Below are 20,809 nucleotides of genomic sequence, written 5' to 3' on the forward strand. Positions count from 1 at the left end.
AGGCTGAGAAAGTTAATTCCTGAAGCCTGTGGTCTGCAGGTGTTGGCAGTAATGCTACCTCCCTTTTTCTACCCCGAGTCAGATAGAAACAAACATGGGAATTGTGTTTTGCTAGCAATCTATCAACAAGGTCTTGTGACCCGTTCAGAAAGTTCGCAAGGTACACAGAACTAAATGTTTTGGCTGGCAGTGATCATGTGAAACCTGTTTATTCTTAGAATGACCTGATCCATAAGAGTCTTATATCATAAATGATTGTGTACAGCAACAATAAAGTCGTCACTTGGGCCATCAGCCCAGGGGACCCTCCTGCTCCCAAACTTTCTCTTCTGTCTTTTTTTTCTTGCATTCCCCTACCCTCAGGACCCTGACCTCGGTGTTTGTCGTGCCAGGACCTCATCAAAATAAAAAGCTTCTGCACAGCAAAGGAAACAATCAGCAAAACTCAAAGGCAACCAACAGAATGGGAGAAGATATTTGCAAATGACATATCAGATAAAGGGTTAGTATCCAAAATCTACAAAGAACTTATCAAACTCAACACCCAAAAAATAAATTAATCCAGTGAAGAAATGGGCAAAAGACATGAATAGACACTTCTCCAAAGAAGACATCCAGATGGCCAACTAACACATGAAAAAAATGCTCAACATCACTCATCAACAGGGAAATACAAATCAAAACCACAATGAGCTACCACCTTACATCTGTCAGAATGGCTAACATTAACAACTCAGGCAACAACAGATGTTGGTGAGGATGCAGAGAAAGAGGATCTCTTTTGCATTGTTGGTGGCAATGCAATCTGGTGCAGCCACTCTGGAAAACAATATGGAGGTTCCTCAAAAAACTAAAAATAGAACTACCCTATGACCCAGCAATTGCACTACTAGGCATTTATCCACAGGATACAGATGTGCTGTTTCGAAGGGACACATGCACCCCCATGTTTATAGCAGCACTATCAACAATAGCCAAAGTATGGAAAGAGACCAAATGTCCATCACTGGATGAATGGATAAAGACATGGTATATATATACAATGGAGTACTACTCGGCAATCAAAAAGAATGAAATATTGCCATTTGCAACTACATGGATGGAACTTGAGGGTATTATGCTATGTGAAATTAGTGAGAGAAAGACTAAAATCATATGACTTAACCCATATGAGGACTTTAAGAGACAAAACAGATGAACATAAGGAAAGGGAAACAAAAATAATATAAAAACAGGGAAGGGGACAAAACAGAAGAGACTCATAAATATGGAGAACAAACTGAGGGTTGCTGGAGGGGTTGTGGGAGGGGGGATGGGCTAAATGGGTAAGGGGCATTAAGGAATCTACTGAAATCATTGCTTCACTATATACTAACTAATTTGGATATAAATTTTAAAAAATAAAAATTAAAGTAAAAAAAATGAATGAAGGTAATAATTATTTAAAAGAAAATAAGATGTACCTTCATGACTCAGGTATATGCACGAAGACACTCTTACGTCTAATTTAAAGAAAACATTATTACTTATAATAACTAATATTAATAAAACTAAAATGCTGTTAGAAATATATCAATATTATGAAAATTTTTCAATTCTATCAATTATCTGATAATGTACAAAATATTTTCACAATTTTTTATCATTGTAAAATTTTTTATGATTGCAAAAATATAAAAGAAGCCAAAACAATTTAAGGTAATTGGAAATATCATAAGTATCCATACAGTGATATTTTACAATGGTGAAACTTTAGAAGTAGCATACGTTTACAATAGTGATAAAAGTTGGTTGAAACTTTCATGTTATTAAAACAGTGGACTAATATTAAATAGATTTTAAATGATGCATATCACTGGACACCTGGGTGGCTCAGTCAGTTAAGCATTGGACTCTCAGTTTCAGCTCAGGTCATGATTCCACAGTTTGTGAGTTCGAGCTCCACATCGGGCTCCATGCTGACAGTGCGGAGCATGCTTGGGATTCTCTTTCTCTCTCTGACCCTCCCCCACTTGCTCTCTCTCTCAAAAATAAACTTAAAAAAATGATGCATATCAATAATTATTGAGATACACCTAGGTTCACACATTTCTAAGAATAAAATAGCTGAGACAATCTGTATATCCCAACACAGAGGTATTTTTAATGTTTGTGCATTTGCAATTATTACACGTGACAAACATGGATATATTTATAAGAAAGAAAATATGGAAGGATATTTTCCAAAATATTAACTTTTGCTACCTCTAATTTGTCTTTATCTTTTTCACCGTGATTTTTATTGTTACATAGTTAATCAAATGTTTTAATATATGATTTGTTCATCTTATAACTATTCAGAAAAGCAGACAGGGAGATCTATCATCTCTTAACTTCCTTACATGATAAGAATTTGTAAAAAGAAACTGGACTAGGTTAAGAGTTACTTTTGTCCTACCAGTGTCCTAAATGATTCTATTGCTTTTCCTGTCTCGAAAGGCCACGTTCCCACTACTACTGTGTTAGGTATGTTTGTTTGTTTTTTTACCCTAAGGTCAGATGATACAAGATGATTACACAGATGATTCATTAGTGATTTTTGAATCTGGGTCACCAAGGACTCCGTTTATTAATTTTGTTGCAGATTTGGCAAATAAATATCAAGCTTGAAATTTGAAAATTCTCTCAGCAAAATAGTTCAGAACATCAACTCTTCCAAGGCTACTAGGAGTGCCCTTATACCTGCTTTTCTTCTCAATGATTAAAAGCTAAAAAAGACAAATAAAAATAAAAAACTATTCTCTAGGCTTGTGATGGCACTATAGCTATTGTGAGGGAACTGATACAATTGTTTGAAGATAAAAACTCAAGGAAATTATGTATATTCCCAAGCACTATTACTGCAGGAGTGGCCAGATTAGACTCAACCAGTAGTGACCAGAAGTTTCTTGCTGGTTTTCAACGTTATATTCGTTTTCAAGTTGTAGCTATAAGAACAGTTGCAGTTAAACAACTTAATAGAAAGAAGCTATGATTAACTTCCAGAGTGTAAGTATTATAAATTCTGTCATTTCAGTTCAATTTTTTTTTTGAGACTTGGGTCACATTCACCTCTGGTAAATGAATTTCCTGACTGTATAAAATTCAGCAGTGGAAGTTCTAATATGGGTTTTGAACATCATTTTTAGAGTATTTAATCTTGGATAGTGTATAGTCATTGATAGCATTAGTTTAAGCAACAATAAATAAGAGGTCACCTAAGAGTTGCATAATTTGAATGCCACGATGGAAGTGAGCACAAATTCTGGGAACTCAAAATTAAAAACCAATGGCTAAATATGTGCATTCCCAGCAAAACTGGAGACTGGAGACTGAGATGGAATGGGGAAATACAGATCACTGGAGGGAAGATTACTCCAGATAGATAATCCATGTAAAGTGTTTCAGTATATAGCATATAGTAAAGGCTCAATAAATGTAATATACAAGTTATATTATAAAAAAAAACACGGGGAGAAATAGGATGAGAATGTGAGAGTTTCATTTTAGACTTCTTATGTCTGGAGTGCATTTGGTTATGTGACTAAAGAACAATCATTTTTAGAGATAAGGAGTTCAAGAAAATACTCAGAGTATGTGTGTTAAGAAGTATTAAGAACTATTTCAACGTAAGAGAGACCAGTGAAAAAAGAAATAGAAATTAGAAAGCAAAAAGATGACAGGTAAACATGTAGGTGATATTAAGTTATGAGAGAATGCTGTGAATATTGTGTGGTTGAAAGTACACATTCTACTTAGAAATTTGCTAAACTTTAAAAACAAAAAAAAAAGTGATAATTTTTGGCATAAATTTTTTCATTAGATTCATGAAGACAAAACAGGACTACAGTATATTGATGACTGGAAAATCATTCTGGACAAGGTCATTAAAATAGTTAAAATACATTTATTACTCATTATTAGCCATGTACTTTTTAAGTACCTTATATACTAACATTTAACTTAGTATGTACACATGAAGGAAAATATTATTTCCATTCTGTAGATGATAAAACTGAGTCACAGTGAAAGCAAGCCATGCTTGAAGAATATGTTTAATAGTTCAATCTCAATTTTTTTGTAGTTAGTAATATTAGAAACAGTTTTTCGGAATGTGCTCCAACCTTAAACAGTTTGAAAACTGAGAAAAATTGTAAGGATTTTTACATGCCTATATATTTTACACCTAACACCTACATATTATCATTCTATACAATATATTTGTCATCAAAACACTTCTGTACCACAGTGGAAAATGAGTGTGATTTTACACAGAAAATCATGAGAGTCAGGAAAATCAGTAAGGAAGAACTTGTTTAAAGAAAACACGTATTTTTTAAATTATAATACTGGAGCTCAACATATCTGGTAATGGATGTGGAGAACCTATACAGAGTGAGTCCCAAACTATTTGTGATATATTTGTTCTTTATCACAAGGATCAAACTTGGAAGAAATGCATGATGGTGGTAATGAAAGTTTAACATTTAGCTTTAGGAATCAGTCTGTGAACAGGGACAAATTGATCTCACAAAGCATTAGCAGTCAAATCTACCTGTAGGGAAAATCAAATCCTAGGCCTAACTAAAATAAGATATAAATTGTGAATAAGATGTAATGATAAGGAAGCACCCACAATATTTTGGAGTGTAATATCGACTTTTCTGATTTTTTTAAATCTCTCGTGAACTTACCAAAAATACACAATTGTGGAATTTAGGATACCAATGTATTGATAATATTTGTATATAAAACTTTTTTTAAGTGCATGTGCTTGTTTGCATAGTTTTTTCTTCCATTAATTACCACTCTGTGCATATCGAATATATCTGAATTCTAAATGCAGATTGAAGTCAGAAGTCAATGATGAGAAACCACACAGTAACAACTTTTATCCTACTGGGACTAACTGATGATCCACAACTGAAGATTATGATTTTCATCTTTCTATTTCTCACCTACATGTTGAGTATAACTGGGAACCTGATAATCATCTCCCTTACTTTCATAGATTCTCACCTTAAAAATGCTATGTACTTTTTCCTACAAAATTTCTCCTTCTTAGAAATCTCATTTACCTCTGCTTGTATTCCCAGATATTTGTACAACTTATCAACAGGAGACAGGACAATCACATATGACAACTGTGTCACTCAAATGTTTTTTACTGATCTTTTTGGTGTAACAGAATTTTTTCTCCTTGCCACCATGTCCTATGATCGGTATGTGGCCATCTGCAAACCCCTGCATTATGTGACCATCATGAACAACAGGGTCTGTAGAAGACTCATCGTTTGGTGCTGGACAACTGGCTTCTTGGTCATAATCCCACCGCTCAGCCTGGGCCTAAATCTGGAATTCTGTGACTCTAATGTTGTTGACCATTTTTTCTGTGATGTATCCCCCCTCCTAAAGATATCATGCTCAGAAACATGGCTCATAGAGCAGATGGTCATAGTCTGTGCTGTGTTGACCTTTATTATGACCCTTATATGTGTAGTTCTATCTTACATATACATCATCAAGGCCATTCTACAATTCTCTTCTGCCCACCAAAGAAAAAAGGCATTTTCTACATGTTCTTCCCACATGATTGTGGTCTCCATCACCTATGGAAGTTGCATTTTCATCTATGTTAAGCCTTCAGCAAAGGAATTAGTGGCTAGTAACAAAGGTGTGGTAGTCCTCATTACATCCATTGCTCCTATGCTGAACCCCTTCATTTACACCTTGAGAAACAAGCAAGTAAAACAAGCTCTCAAAGACTCAATCAAGAGAATTGCATTATTCTCAAAGAAGTAATGGAATTTGCTAATGTAGAGAAATCATGTTTTCATAAAAAGTATATTCCTTTAGATTTTTAAGTCATACCTCTCTTGGCAAGGAAACTATTTTGGGAAGCTCTTTTAAAAAGAAACTATAATACATTTCTAAGAAACAAAAGACAGACCTCACATCTTAACAAGACTTTACAAAACTGCAAACAAAATAAGACAAAATAAGCAGAACCAACAAGTTCATTGCATATTTTGGATAGAGTACTTGTGCTTATTGCCTTTTCCAGTTCTAGCTTTCAAGAGTATTTTTGATGCCAGACACCATTTCAGCCCTGGAGATAGAATAGAAAACCTGAAAATTTCTTGCCCCTAATGCTTTACATTTTAGAAGAGATATGTGACCAGTGCATTAAATAAACTATTCACATCACTGTCAACCTAAAATTGACAGGAGGCAACAGTCAAGCCAAAGGGTGTATTTGGGATCAAAAATTTGCAATTCAAGTACACAGATTTGGGCAGCAACCCAAGTAATATCCCGCTAGGCAGCAAAAGTCAGGGGGTTTTAAAACCAAAAAGGGAAGGCTTATAAAAATTGTCTTCAAAAATTTTGATTGGTGTTGGCAGCAGAAAACTAATCTTGGCTAAACATAACTGATTGCTAAGGCCAACACTAAGTAAAAATCCATTACTATAGCAAGTTATAAATGTTCTTGCAGAGTCCTTGAAGTATTTAGGGTTTGGCCCTGTTCAGAAGTTCCTGGTTCTACCTGGTGAGGATATGCACACGCCCACCTGCTTAATGGCCTTTCAGATTCATTTTAAAATGCCTTAACATAAATTTTATTTCACCTGTCACAATTACAAACAACAACAAAAATATCTTTAGGCGAAAAAAAAAAAAAGGAAGCTATGACAAATGTTTGTATCTTAATGCAGAAGCTGAATTATAACATGTAGGCTCCTACAATTTTGAATCCTGAAAGCAATCACAGACTAACAGCTTAATTTGAACTAAAAGTGTTTACAGTTCTTAAAAGACAAGTAAATTTGTAGGGAAAATGGTTATATATCTGCCTCTGTATTTGTTTCTATACCTTTATCTATAAATATATACATTGGATCTTGAGATACTAAAATGATTAGGAAGATTGTGAAAACAGGTAAATAACATGAAATGTATCTAAACTAGGCACAGAAATGACTACAACTCAGAGGAAACCTATGAAACCAGTACCTTCATCTATATTAAACAATAAGCATGGAAACAGTGGCCATTAATCAGGGCGTGATAGTTCTCATTGCTTCCTGTATTCGGAACTACTTCCTGAACTCCTTCATTTACACCTTGAGAAACAAGCAAGTATAAAACAAAATTATAATGACATTTCAAGGAACTTGATTGTGATACAGATCAAAAATAAATTTGTATTGATGACACATTGAAACAATATTTTGATATACTTGATTACATAAAAATATACCATTAATTTATTTATAATATGGCTACTAAAAAATTCCGAATTCAATATGTGACTCACATCACATTTCAACTGGAATGCTTCAGATATTTAAGCAGTGCTGGTTAGTAGTGGACTCAGAATTTAAATTCTGTTAATTAGACCCAAAATTCTGTTTTTGATTCAAGGAAGCCTCACCAGAGAAACACTTCCAGCAAAAAAGTATTTTCAAGAAAATAGGTAACTATGTTCCATAAATTTCACTCACAGTTTTTACAAATTAAGGTTAATGGCCTACCTGAAATTGTTTTTTTCAATGGTTTGAGATAGGAAACTATTCTTTTTCCATAAGAATATTAAATAACAATTATTTCTTGAAAAAATTGCCCTTTTCTCCTTGCATTCAGTGACAATTTTGTCATAATCAATCGTTATGTGAGTGAATCTTTTTCAGGTTTCATCATTTTTAACTCCATTGATATGCTTATCTCTGAATCAATAATATAATAATCTGTGTATAGTAGCTTTATAATAAGTTTTCATATTGAGTAGTGTAATTCAAACTGTCTTCTACTTCCTCAAGTTTACCTTGCTCTTATCAACCCTTTGTTTCTCATAAAACTTTACAAAATCTTGGCAATTTCTACAATTAAAAAATTCTCTTCAGTGATTTTACGATTGCTTTGAACCGGTAGGTCAATTTGGGGGAAATTAATATCTTTATAACATTGAGAATTCTAATCCATTAAAATATGGTATAGGCCAGTCCCAATTGTATATTTATTTACTTTCAAAAATACTTCGGTTTTAAGTGTATAGAGGCTTTACACATCATTGACAGAAATATTATTGGCATTTCTGGGGTGTTTGGATGGCTCAGTCAGTTGAGCATCTGACTTCAGCTCAGGTCATGATCCAACAGTTCCTGGGGTCAAGCCCCACATGGGGCTCACACTAACAGTGTGGTGCCTCTTGGGATTCTCTGTCTCTCCTCTCTCCCTGCCCTTCCCCACTCATGTTTTCTCCCTCTCTCAAAAATAAATTTACTTTAAAAAAATAACCAAAGGCTAAATTTTTTAAAAAGGAAATATTACTGGTATTTTGATAGATTCATTCCTCAGCATTTGATAACATGTGGTTATTTTACATGAATTTTTAAATTTTTTATTTTCTAATTGTTGCTAGTATTAGAGATAACTATTGTTTTTGAATATTGATTTTTGTCTAGCAACCTTCACAAATTTACCTGTAAGGTCTTTTAAATATGTCAACACATAATCAAATCATATGCAAATAATGACAAGTTACTATATTTATTTTTCTTTTCTTTATTGCCTGTCTAGACTCCCTAATACAATGATAAATAGCAATAGAGTGAGTGGACATCCTGTCATATTCATCAACTAAACAGAAAAGTTTTCAATATTCAAAATAATACATGTAGGAATAAATTTAAGCAAGGAGGTGAAAGATCTGTACTCTGAAAACTATAAAACACTGATTGAAGAAAGTGAAGAAGACACAAATAAATGGAAAACTATATCATGCTCATAGATTGGAAAAATTAGTATTGTTAAAACGTCCATACTACTCAAAGCAATCTACAGATTAGATGTAATCCCCATTAAAATACCAACGGCATTTTTCAGAACTAGAACCAAGAATCCTAAAATTTGTATGGAACCACAAAAGCCCCCAAGTAGCCAAAGCAATCTTGACAAAAAAAAAAAAAAAGGAAGTAAGAAAGAACAAAGCTGGAGGTATCAAACGCCCTGATTTCAAACTATATTACAAAGTTCTAATAATCAAAATAAGGTGGTGTTGGCATGAAAACAGACACAAAGATCAGTGGAATACAATAGAAAGCCCAGAAATAAACCCACACACATGGTTAATCTATGACAAAGAGGCAAAAATATACTAGGGAAAAGATAGTCTTCATTAAATGGTGTTGGGAAAACTAGAGAGCATGTGCCAAAAAAAAAAAGAAAAAGAAAAAAGAAACTTGACCACTATCTTACACCAATTCCAAAACTAAATGCAAAATGGATTTAAGACTTAAATGTAAGACGTAAAATCATACAACTCCTAGAGGAAAACTCCTGATATTGGTCTCAGCAACATTTCTGGGGGGGAGACCAGTCTTCTCAGGCAATAGCAACAAAAAACTGAAATAAACAAATGGGATTACATCAAACTAAAAAGCTTCTGCATGGTGAGGGAAAAACCAACAAAACAAAAAGGCAACCTACTGAATGGGAGAAAATATTTGCAAACCATACATCCGATAAGGGGGTAATATCTAAAATATATAAAAAACTTACACAACTTAATATAAAAAAAAAAATAACCCTGTCAAAAAATGGACAGAGAACTTGAATAGACATTTTTCCAAAGACATACAGATGGCCAAAGACACACAGATGGCCAAAGACACATGCTCAACTTCACCAATTATCAGGGAAATGCAAACCAAAACCACATGAGATTATTACCTCATACCACTCAGGTTGCCTATCATTATCAAAAAGACAAAAAGTAACAACTGTTTGTGAGAATGTAGAGAAAAGGGAATTCTTGTACACTGTTGGTGGAAATGTAAATTGGTCCGGCTGCTTTGGAAAACAGTATGCAGGTTCCTCAAAATATTAAAAATACAACTACCACATGATTCAGCAATTTTCCTTCTGGTTATTTATCTGAAGAAAACAAAAACACCAACTTAAAGAAACAAATACTGCACCCCTATGTTTACTGCAGCATTATTTACAACATCCAAGACATGGAAGCAAGCTAAGTGTTCATCTATACAATTGTTATATACACATATTCACTTAATATATATTATATATATTATAAATAATATCTATAATGGAATATTAGCCAGCCATGAAAAAGAATGAAATCTTGCCATTTGTGACAACATAGATGGACCTAGAGGGTATTATAAAACAGGAAATAAGAAAGACAGAGGAAGACAAATACTGTATGATTTCACTTATATGTGAAATCTAAAAAACAAAATAAATGGGGTGCCTGGGTGGCTCGATCGGTTAAGCATCCAACTCTTGTTTTGGCTTGGGTCATGATCTTGCAGAGAGGGGAATCAAGCCCTACATTGGGTTCCTCACTGAACATGGAGCCTTCTTGGGATTCTCTTTCTCTCTCTCCCTCTGCCCCTCTCCCCCACTCACGTGCTCTTTCTCTCTGTAAAATAAAAATGATAATAAATAAATAAAAAAATAAATAAATGAACAAAAAACCAAAACAGACTAACAGATATAGGAAACTATTGTTTACTACAGGGGCCGGGGGTTGGGTGACAGGTGAAATGGGTGAAGGAAATTAAAAGGTACAAATATCCAGTAATAAGTCATGGGAATGTAATGTACAGCATAAGGAATATAGCCAATAATATTGTAATAAATTTGTATGGTAGCTAGACTTATCATGGGTATCATTTTATATGTGTAAGAATATTCAATCACTATGATATATATCTGAAAATAACAGGATATTGTATGTCAATTATACTTCAATAAAAAAATAAATAGATAACATGTTTTCTAGATCCCCTTCATCAAACAAACTTTGTTTCCGTTCCTACTTTGCTGAGAATACTTAATAATGAATGAGAACTGCAGTTTATCAAATGTTTTTCTTGTATTGAGATGACCTTATTTTTCCCTTTTATTCCACTAATGTGGTAGATTATATTTATTTTCAATGGTTAAACCAACCTAAAATTTCTGTAACAAACCTCACATTATGGTTATATGTATCCTTTCCTGTATAATACTCTATTTAACTTGATAATTTATATTTAAGGATTTTTATGATTATTATGAAATAAAATCAACCTGTAATTTAACTTCTTGCAAAATCCCTTCCAATTTTGGCATGAAAGTTATAATGCCCCCATAACCAAGTTGAGCATTATCCTTCCTCTTACTTTTCTCTGTATTGGTTTATAGAAAATCAGTATAATTTTTTCTTTAATTTTTTGGAATAATTTACTACTGAAGCCATTTGGCCCTGAATTTTCTTTGTGAGAATATTACTAATTATGGATTCAATAATTTTGCCTTATATTGGAATATTTATATTTTTTTCCTATCTCATGTTTTCAGTTGTTTTAACAGAAACTAATAGGTTTATTTTATGTAAACTATTTTATTGGCCTAATGTTCTTTATGGTGTACTTAATTATTCTTTTAATAATTGTTACATCTTATTGATGTTGCTGTTTTTCACTGTCACTTTGGATAATTTCCATTTTTTTCTCTTTCCCTTCTTGACTATACCTACAAGAAGTTTATCTTTTAAAAAAAAAAACATTTTGTAGTTGTGTTTGTATTATATTTATTCTCTATATAACTGATCTAAACTATTATTATGTTTCCCTTCTGTTTATTTTGTCTTAGTTTGTTCTTCTTGGAGTCTCAAAATGAATGCTTAGGTCACTGGTTTTTCAATATATTAAATTCTCCAAATTATATATTTAAAATAAAATTTCCCTCTAAACAATGCTCTTGCTATATTGCACAAATTTTTTTTTTATTTTTTTTAACGTTTATTCATTTTTGAGAGACAGAGTATAAGCAGTGGGGGGGTGGGGTTGCAGAGAGAGAGGAAGACACAGAATCCGAAGCAGGCTCCAGGCTCTGAGCTGTCAGCAAAGAGCCCCTTGTGGGGCTCAAACCCACAAACCGCGAGATCATGACCTGAGCTGAAGTTGGCCGCCTAACCGACTGAGCCACCCAGGCGCCCCATATTGCACAAATTTTGATATGTCATATATTATTGTAAGATGAAAGAAAATTTACCATTACAATACACATCTCAAGAAATTACTTGAGCATATACTATAAGTTTTTTTTTTTAAGTGCACAGATTAATACAAGGAAATACTATGAAAAATGAAAAGCAGTAGTGAATGAGCAAACCAGGTGTTTATTGTGATAATAAAGTATACGTATCTTGGGGCACCTGGGAGGCTCAACTTTGTTAAGTGTCCAACTCGATTTTGGCTCAAGTCATGATCTCACAGTTCATGAACTCAAGCCCCGCCTCCAGTTCTGCAATGAGCATCTAGCCTGCTTGAGATTCTCTCTCTCCCTTTCTCTCTGCCCCTCCCCCACTGACACATGTGCTCTCCTTCTCCCTTTCAGAATAAACTTTTTAAAAAAAATTTTTGATGTAAAAACTATATATGATGACATGAACAATTAAGTTTATTGTGAAAAGAAAATATATCTTTACATGAATTAAAAGAAAACTATCTTTACATGAATCTACATACGATCACATCTAAAGAAGTGCCGAAACGTGAAGATGGAAATAGTATTTTTATTTTTTGAATATTCATATATATATAGTTCCTTAAAATACTAAAAAGAATTAGTTGTTTTGTGTTTTCTAGTATTTTCCTGTTTTATCCTTTTTAATGATTGAGAAAATTTGATTAATGGGATAGAGTTGTGATCTTCATCTTCTATACATTTTAGGGAAGAAATTCAGGAAAAGAAGCCTACTTCTTGACTATCTGGTTTTTTACTGTTGTTATGTTGACCTTTGCCTGTTGCTATTGTCTTTGTATCTCTGAGGACACTGCCCTCACTGCTGCATCTTTTAGGATTTTTGCCCAAATTCATTACAAAGGCTAATTAGTGATGTTTGATCGTGGGTCACCAAGGACTCAGTTGTGTACTACTTAGTTTGAAGTTTAGCAAATAAATCAAATACAAATTTTAATACTGTAAAAGCCTCTTATCCTTTCCAGAGAAGTCATAATAACAATGACTTCAAAGCAAGTGGGGGAAATAGTTTAACATTTTACTCTCAACCAAGAGAGAGCTAGACAATATTTCCTAGGCATAAAGGGGACCAAAATTCTTGGTCCGAAAATCTTCTCAGTGTGTTGAAAATGAAAAAACCCAAGGAGTTCTAAGCCTTCCCAAAGCATCAGAGTAAGTAGAGTCATAAGCTGAGAACCAAGTAAATTCCACAGAAACCTTTTCTAATAGATCCTCTTCATCAAAGTAGCCTTTAGGACTCATCGTTAAGTAACCAACTGAAGCTATTATTAACTCTCAGAGGGTAAGTAAAATGGCCATTTACTTTCATCTTTGATAAATCTGCATGTCACTTTTCTGAGAAGCAAATGACGTGGTTTACCAAAATCAGATATGATATTTGAATTATTATATAAAGACCCACAGATCTTTCTGACATATATTTTTAATGCTGCTTTTTGTAGTTTACATAAAGATAATATGCGGTGAAGTTATCTCTGCCACACACTCATTTTGCTCTTTAAAGAGAAACTGTATGTCTACATTAAAATCACTGATATGACAATTTATATAATAATACTGACAAAGTTAGTTATCCTAGCACTTTTTTGAAGTACAAAAGTCTTTGAAAGATGAAAACTACTTTCTTAAACCTTGACTCTTAAAAACAGCATTAAGGAATGGAATAAATGGAAAAATATTTTGGAACAAGAGCTACCACCTGGAGGGTGCAAGGAAGAGTATGTTACCATGTAAAGCTTTAGGAGACACTGGAGTGAGAAATAATGGATTAAGGACATTAGGAAGGCTAAAAAGAGTATCTTTTCACTTAATTATTTATTGTAGTTATTATAGTGTGTCCCTTCAGTTCCTAGGAATATCAAATCTCTTCAAAAAAAAGTCAATGTCATCTCTTCTTTCCAATGACAGGGACAGTAAACCTTGGGGTTTAATTGTGGAAAGTGGATATACAGTGAGGATGATTCTGCCCGAATCTCTGGAGAAAGTAAATATTTTATGGAACAAATGACAGTCAATCACAACACAAGTTGATTGATTTTTACCAGGATGTTGAAAAGCATATTGCTTTCTATTCATTTTTATAAGAAATACTCAAATCCTGGAGATACCAGCTCAAAACTAATATATATTTATATTTATATTTATATTTATATTTATATTTATATTTATATTTATATTTATATTTATATTTATATATATGTGTGTGTGTGTATATGTAAAACAATATGTGTGTGTGTGTGTGTATATATATATATATATATATATATATATATATATATATGTAAAACAAAGTTTGATAGCTGAGGAAAAACTATAGAACTATGAAGCCAATGCAAACATTAGAGTTTTTAAACTCCAGTTTTAAAATATGAAAATATGCACTAAAGAGACATAAATGGAAAATTTAGGGGGAGAAATCTTTATCTGAAGAATGAAAGTCTTAAATGGAAGCTGAAGGGGTGAATATTTCATGGTGTAAACTGTATGAATTAAGACCCAATGGCACCACAGCTTTTATAAAATAAAAGTGTCAATAATCTTGAAAAAAAAGCGTTTGATGCAATGTAGTAATTTTAGCATGGATATAATTAAACAGTCACAGAGTGAGTTGAAGGAAACTAATACAAAGTTTATAGATGATACCTTGGTAAAAAAGCTGCTTTTCACAAACATTTTAACCTTTGTAGAAAATAAAGAGATACATAAGAGTGTTGGAAATTTATTTAAAATTTGTGGTACATTCATAAAGCTATTGAAATATAGGTAAATTTTTGAAATAACTTACAAAAATGAAGAGGTATTTAAAATTTGGAGTTACACAAATAAAATAGATTGAAATTAAATAGAATTAAGTGCATTTATATCATAGAAATGTAAAAATATTTATAATATATTTTAATATAAAAAGTTTGTGAAAATTATTCAAATATGTAAATTCCTTGACCTCCAGTTTCAATATCTTATTGACAGATTCTTCAAGAAAGCAAAACAGATACCAAGAAAAATACAACTATTTATCTGTTTGACAGCTAAAGCAAGGAAGAGATGTCAGTTAATAGTTTGGCCAGCATGGAAGGTAATAACATAAACAAAGAGGTGACAGTTTCATGGTATGCATGACTTCATTCATTAAAAAAAAAAAAAACTGTTCTAATTCAAAAAAAAATCCTCAATGTTAAATACTAGGACATATAAAATTTACAAGATGAAACCCAAATATGACAGAAGATAGCTTTGAATATGTAGTCAAATGATAACATATATGTATTTATACAACAATGTCTCACCATTGACTATAAATGTAGGATTGTTAGTTTTGATAGCTATCCCATTAAAAAGACAACAATCCTAGGCCAGGGTACCTGAGTGGCTCAGTGGGTTAAGCATCCAACTTCAGCCCAGGGCATGATCTTGTGGTTGGTGAGTTTGACTCCAGCATCAGGCTCTGTGCTGACAGCTCAGAGTCTGGAGCCTGCTTCAGATTCCATGTCTCCCTCTCTCTCTGCCCCTCCCCCGTTCATGCTCTGTCTCTCTCTCTGTCCCAAAAATAAATAAACGTTGAAAAAAAAATTTAAAAAAAAATAAATAAATAAATAAACAAACATTTTAAAAATCTGGAAAAAAAGACAACAGTCCCTGACTTCAACAAACTTACTTTCTCACCATAAGTGCTAAGATGGAAGTAACAATTATGTGTTATGGGAGCACAAATAAGGGTCAATTAACACAGAGTTTAGAAGACTTCTCAGTAGAAGTGATGCTGCAAGTGAAAATCACAAATAAGTAGTTGAACCTGAGTAGTTTTAGAGGCTGGGAAGTAAAGACAAAGTGTAGAAGGAGAAAGGTGGGGAGCGGAGGGTAGATAGATAATCAACGTAAAGTGCTTATCACAAGACCTATCACATAGTAAATTCTCAGTAAATATAATCTATTCTTCTTACGATAAGGAATGCAGAGAAAGATGAGTTACACAGAGCATAATCCCACTTAGGATTTTGTGGTTTTGAGTTCATGTCACATGAATTATATACAGGAGTACAAAAAATAGCTGATACACATAAAGCTCATACCATGCATCAGACTTTATTATAAATTTATTATCTCTTCTAATCACTTTAACTGTATATGGTAGATACTCTTTTTTTGTTATTTGTTTATTTTTGAGAGACAGAGCAAGCAGTGGAGGGACAGAGAGAGAGAGAGTGAGGATCCCAAGCAGACTCCACACTGTCAGCTCAGAGCCCAACATGGGGCTCCAATTTATGAACTGTGAGATCATGACCTGAGCTGAAATCAAGTGTTGGTTGCCTAAACAACTGAGCTGCCCAGGCACTCCATGGTAGATACTCTTATTATCTCAATTTTATAAAGAACTAAAGGCCTGAGAAGTTGGGAAAATTGTCCAAGGTCATACAGACATAGACAGGAAAGGCAGATATTGAATGATAGAGATCTTGCTACATACAGAAGGTGTGCTCTTAATCAGCATGATGCTGCCACTACAGCTAAGGAAGAGAGTAAAGACAGGTGTGTGAAGAGTATATTTAGTATTTTTATTTTTTTAATATTTGTTTATTTTTGAGAGAGCACAAGCGGGGGAGGGGCAGAGAGAGAGGGAGACACAGAATCAGAAGCACTCCAGGCTCTGAGCTGTCAACACAGAGCCCAATGCGGGGCTCAAACTCACAAACTGTGAGATCATGACCTGATCAGAAGTCAGACGCTTAACTGACTGAGCCACCCAGGCACCCCAGTATTTTAAATTTGATTTTGAACTTAGTGATAATGATAACAAGGCATTAGAGTGTTTGCCATACTTAACTAAGCAGACCAAAATATGTTTTTTTTTTTTCCAGCTGTATATCATTGGGCCAAACGTTTCTTCACATGTAGCAAATAAATTGTGCATTAAAATATTCTCTGTATCATGTATCCAGTGGACACTGAGTGTAAATTTTATACTACCAGAGAAACATAAGAGTCAGAGGAGTGACCCAACAACGTGTAATATGCATGTTAAAACACAAAACAAAACAGACATATGCTTGGTTATTGTGGCAACAAGCCACAGATGGATCAGCAATGCCTGATGGAACCGCGATTGGTTGTTATACATTTAAATTTTATCATGAGCAAATCCTCAAGAAAAGACATAAAGCAAATTTTAAATTTATTCACTTTTGAAATAAAGAAGAAATGTCAGACATAAGAGGAAATCATAGTTTTGTTCACCTACAATATGGGTCATATCTAATTACATGAGAAAATCCATTCTTGGCTACAGATTGAAACTGTAAAAGAAAGCAAAATGAGGTGGCAGAATAATTTTTTTAATGTTTAAAAATCTATCACAAAACTGACAAAATAAAATAAAATAAATAAAATAAAATAAAGGATTGGGGAGCCAGAGTATTAGCAATATCAGTTACTAATTTATAGAAGAAATGACATGTTAATTAGTATGCTCTGATAGTCACTGTTTATTCCCATCTAGCTTTGATCCCACTCTATTCAAATAAAATATCTCTAAATTTTACATGAATTGAATGAAATTCAGTAGTCAATGATGAAAAATCATACAGTAACAATCTTCATCCTATTGGGCCTGACAGATGACCCTCAACTTCAAATTCCAATTTTTATGTTTCTATTTCTCACTTACATATTGAGTATAACTGGGAATCTGACCATCATATCCCTCACTTTAGTAGACTCTCACCTTAAAACACCCATGTACTTTTTCCTACAGAATTTTGCCTTATTAGAAATTTCTTTTACATCTGCTTGTATCCCTAGATATTTATACAACATAGCAACAGGTGACAGGTCAATTACATATAATATTTGTGTTATTCAAGTGTTTTTTACCGATGTTTTTGGAGTAACAGAATTTTTTCTCCTGGCTGCCATGTCTTATGACCGCTATGTGGCCATCTGCAAACCCCTGCAGTATGTAACCATCATGAACAACAGAGTGTGCAAGAGGCTTGTCCTCTGCTGTTGGATGGCTGGCTTGTTGATCATACTCCCACCACTAACTTTGTTCCTCAATTTGAAATTCTGTGATTCAAATGTCATTGATTATTTTTTCTGTGATGCATCTCCAATCTTGAAGATTTCATGTTCAGACACATGGCTCATAGAGCAGTTGGTTATTGTCTGTGCTGTGCTGACCTTCATTCTGACCCTTGTGTGTGTTCTTCAATCTTACATTTCTATCATCAAGACCATTCTACAATTCCCCTCTACCCAACAAAGGAAAAGAGCCTTTTCCACCTGTTCTTCTCACATGATTGTGGTTTCCATCACCTATGGAAGTTGTATCTTCATCTATGTCAATCCTTCAGCAAAGGAATCAGTGACTATTAATAAGGGTGTGACAGTGCTAATGACGTCCATAGCTCCCATGTTGAACCCATTCATTTACACTCTGAGAAACAAGCAAGTGAGACAAGCTTTCAGTGATTCTTTCAAAAAAATTGCATTGGTGTCGAAAAATAAGAGAATATTCAAGCCCAGAAATAAAATAACAAGCTAAGCATAAACCATTAAGCTCTAAATCTGTTTGTCTCTTTTTTTTTTTAAGTTAATGAGGGGTTTTTTTGTTTTTTCAAGTTTTTTTGAAATTCAGGTTAGTTAACATAGAGTTTAGTAATGATTTTAGGAGAATTTAGGGATTCATCACTTACATACAACACCTAGTGCTCATCACAAGTGCCCTCCTTAATACCCATCTCCCCTCCAGCAAATCTCAGTTTGCTCTCTTACAGTTAAGAGGCTCTTATGGTTTTCCTCCCTCTCTGCTTTTATCTTACTTTTCCTTCCCTTCCCCTATGTTTATCTGTTTTGTTTCTTAAATTCCACATATGAGAGAAATCATATGGTATTTGTCTTTCTCTGACTGACTTATTTCGCTTAGAATACACTCTAGTAATCTGATCTCTATTTAGGTTAACTTTCTCACACATATAATACACCCAAAATTAATACCTTTCATCACATGAATTTACTCCTTTAACCTCCTTCCCCTCAAACAAACCCCTTTCAGCGCAATATCCCAATCAGATAACATGATGATAATTTTCTATTAAATGTAAGCCTGACTTTACTTCTAATCTCACAAACAAAATTGAAATGTAGAAAAATAAAACAAGTGCAAACCAAACAAGGAGATACATAGCTTATCTTCTATTTTCTTGGACTTGTAAAAAATAGTTGATTTTAAGTGTTCTCCCAATCTTCCAATCTAAATGCTGCTGGAAACTTCAATTGATTACATTAAAATTTATTGCGCACCTAGTTCTTGGCAGGCCAAGTTCTAGGGAGGAATTTTTATTTGGTAATATCCCTGAATGTATTTAGCTCACTAATAATCCTATATTACTAATTTTTAAGGCACCAATGGGAGGTGGTGGGCAGGGGGATGGTTTAAATGAGTGATAGGTATTAAGGAGGGCACTTGCTGTGATAAGCCCTGGGTGTTGTATGTCAGTGATGAATCACTAAATTCTACACCTGAAACTAAGATTACACTGTAATTTAACTAACTGGAATTTAAATAAAAACTTGAAAAAGAAAAAAAAGTACTGGCAAAAAAAAATAATATATAATTGAAAAGTAAAGAAAACCAAAATAAATACACATCCAAATAAATGTGTTTTAAATGGAAGTAGAATTTTATATCTAGGATCCTGGAGTTATTTATACACACACACACACACACACACACACACACACACACACACACACGAAATGCTGAAAATTTAAAAGTAAAAGATTCATAGATTACACAGAATACATATGTTAAAAGTTAGGAAAAGCGCTTTTCTAAAAGGATATGAAACTATAAGTGCAATGTCAAATGGTAATTGCAGTTGAGGGATTAAAGAAAAATACTCAATTGCTTAAATATAATATGAATATCAAACTCAAAATGTAGCTAAATTAACCATTAAGTTTAGCATATCATGGAAACAATTCCATAAGAAATCCAGAAAACAAACCATCAATATACCTGAAAAACAAAGAGAATTGAAAAGGAAGTACAAATGAAAAGCTGCAATTAAAATAATAGTTAAATTTTTTCTATGAAGTAAATGGCATATAGATTAGAACACCAGAAAATGTACATCAATTTTTCTTAAAAGAGCTCATAAAACTACTAAGTAAATTTTCATATTGATAAGTTTTCTGCTGGCTTTCTGGCATCCAGGCCTAACGGCCATCCTTTTGGATTCTCTCCTGGTATCTCTAGGACATGGCACTTACAGTTGCCTCTCTTTAAAAATTAAAAAAAAAAGAAAGAAAGAAAGCTCTCTCCCTTATTCTTCCCTTCTACTTCCATTTTTCATGTAAGTCAATTTAAATGTCTTCCACTTACATGCTGTTTCTCTCCCACCACAAAAACATACAAACCAAGTCTACCTTACCTGCTGCTTTGACCTCAACTTTCTCTTCTATAGCACCAATTTCACTAAAATTTTGTTTATACTGTGTATCTAAAAATCACCTATAAAGGCACTTTATTTTTATGCACACTTTATTACATATAAAACCTAGTAAATAAAAGATATTGAATACATTACGTTCAAATATACTGAATGAAAAAGCCTCACAACTGAAAAAAATGTTACTTCTTGAAAAGAACTGCTGATTTCTGGCATAAAAAAATCATATGGGTAAAATATGCTACACATTTTTAAAGGACTTTAAAACAAGATTTAACTACCCTGCTACA

General features: G+C 33.3%; 2 protein-coding genes across 2 annotated transcripts; both read left to right on the forward strand.

The window, feature by feature from the left end:
- The first annotated feature begins 4,884 nt into the window (after nt 1–4,884).
- Nucleotides 4,885–5,820, forward strand: LOC123590423 (olfactory receptor 6C2-like). The gene has a single exon (XM_045463602.1). It carries the CDS (start codon nt 4,885–4,887, stop codon nt 5,818–5,820), a length of 936 nt encoding a protein of 311 aa, XP_045319558.1.
- Nucleotides 5,821–17,635: 11,815 nt separating this feature from the next.
- On the forward strand, nt 17,636–18,610 carry LOC123591851 (olfactory receptor 6C2-like). Its single transcript, XM_045466491.1, has one exon. The coding sequence runs from the start codon at nt 17,636–17,638 to the stop codon at nt 18,608–18,610; it is 975 nt and encodes a 324-aa protein (XP_045322447.1).
- The last annotated feature ends 2,199 nt before the right edge of the window (nt 18,611–20,809 follow it).

Source organism: Leopardus geoffroyi, chromosome B4 (assembly GCF_018350155.1).
Source record: "Leopardus geoffroyi isolate Oge1 chromosome B4, O.geoffroyi_Oge1_pat1.0, whole genome shotgun sequence".
NCBI lineage: Eukaryota > Metazoa > Chordata > Mammalia > Carnivora > Felidae > Leopardus > Leopardus geoffroyi.

What these genes read in the sequence shown, in the direction of transcription:
- LOC123590423 (XM_045463602.1), top strand. Translation starts at nt 4,885, where the DNA reads ATGAGAAACCACACAGTAACAACTTTTATCCTACTGGGACTAACTGAT.
- LOC123591851 (XM_045466491.1), top strand. Translation starts at nt 17,636, where the DNA reads ATGATGAAAAATCATACAGTAACAATCTTCATCCTATTGGGCCTGACA.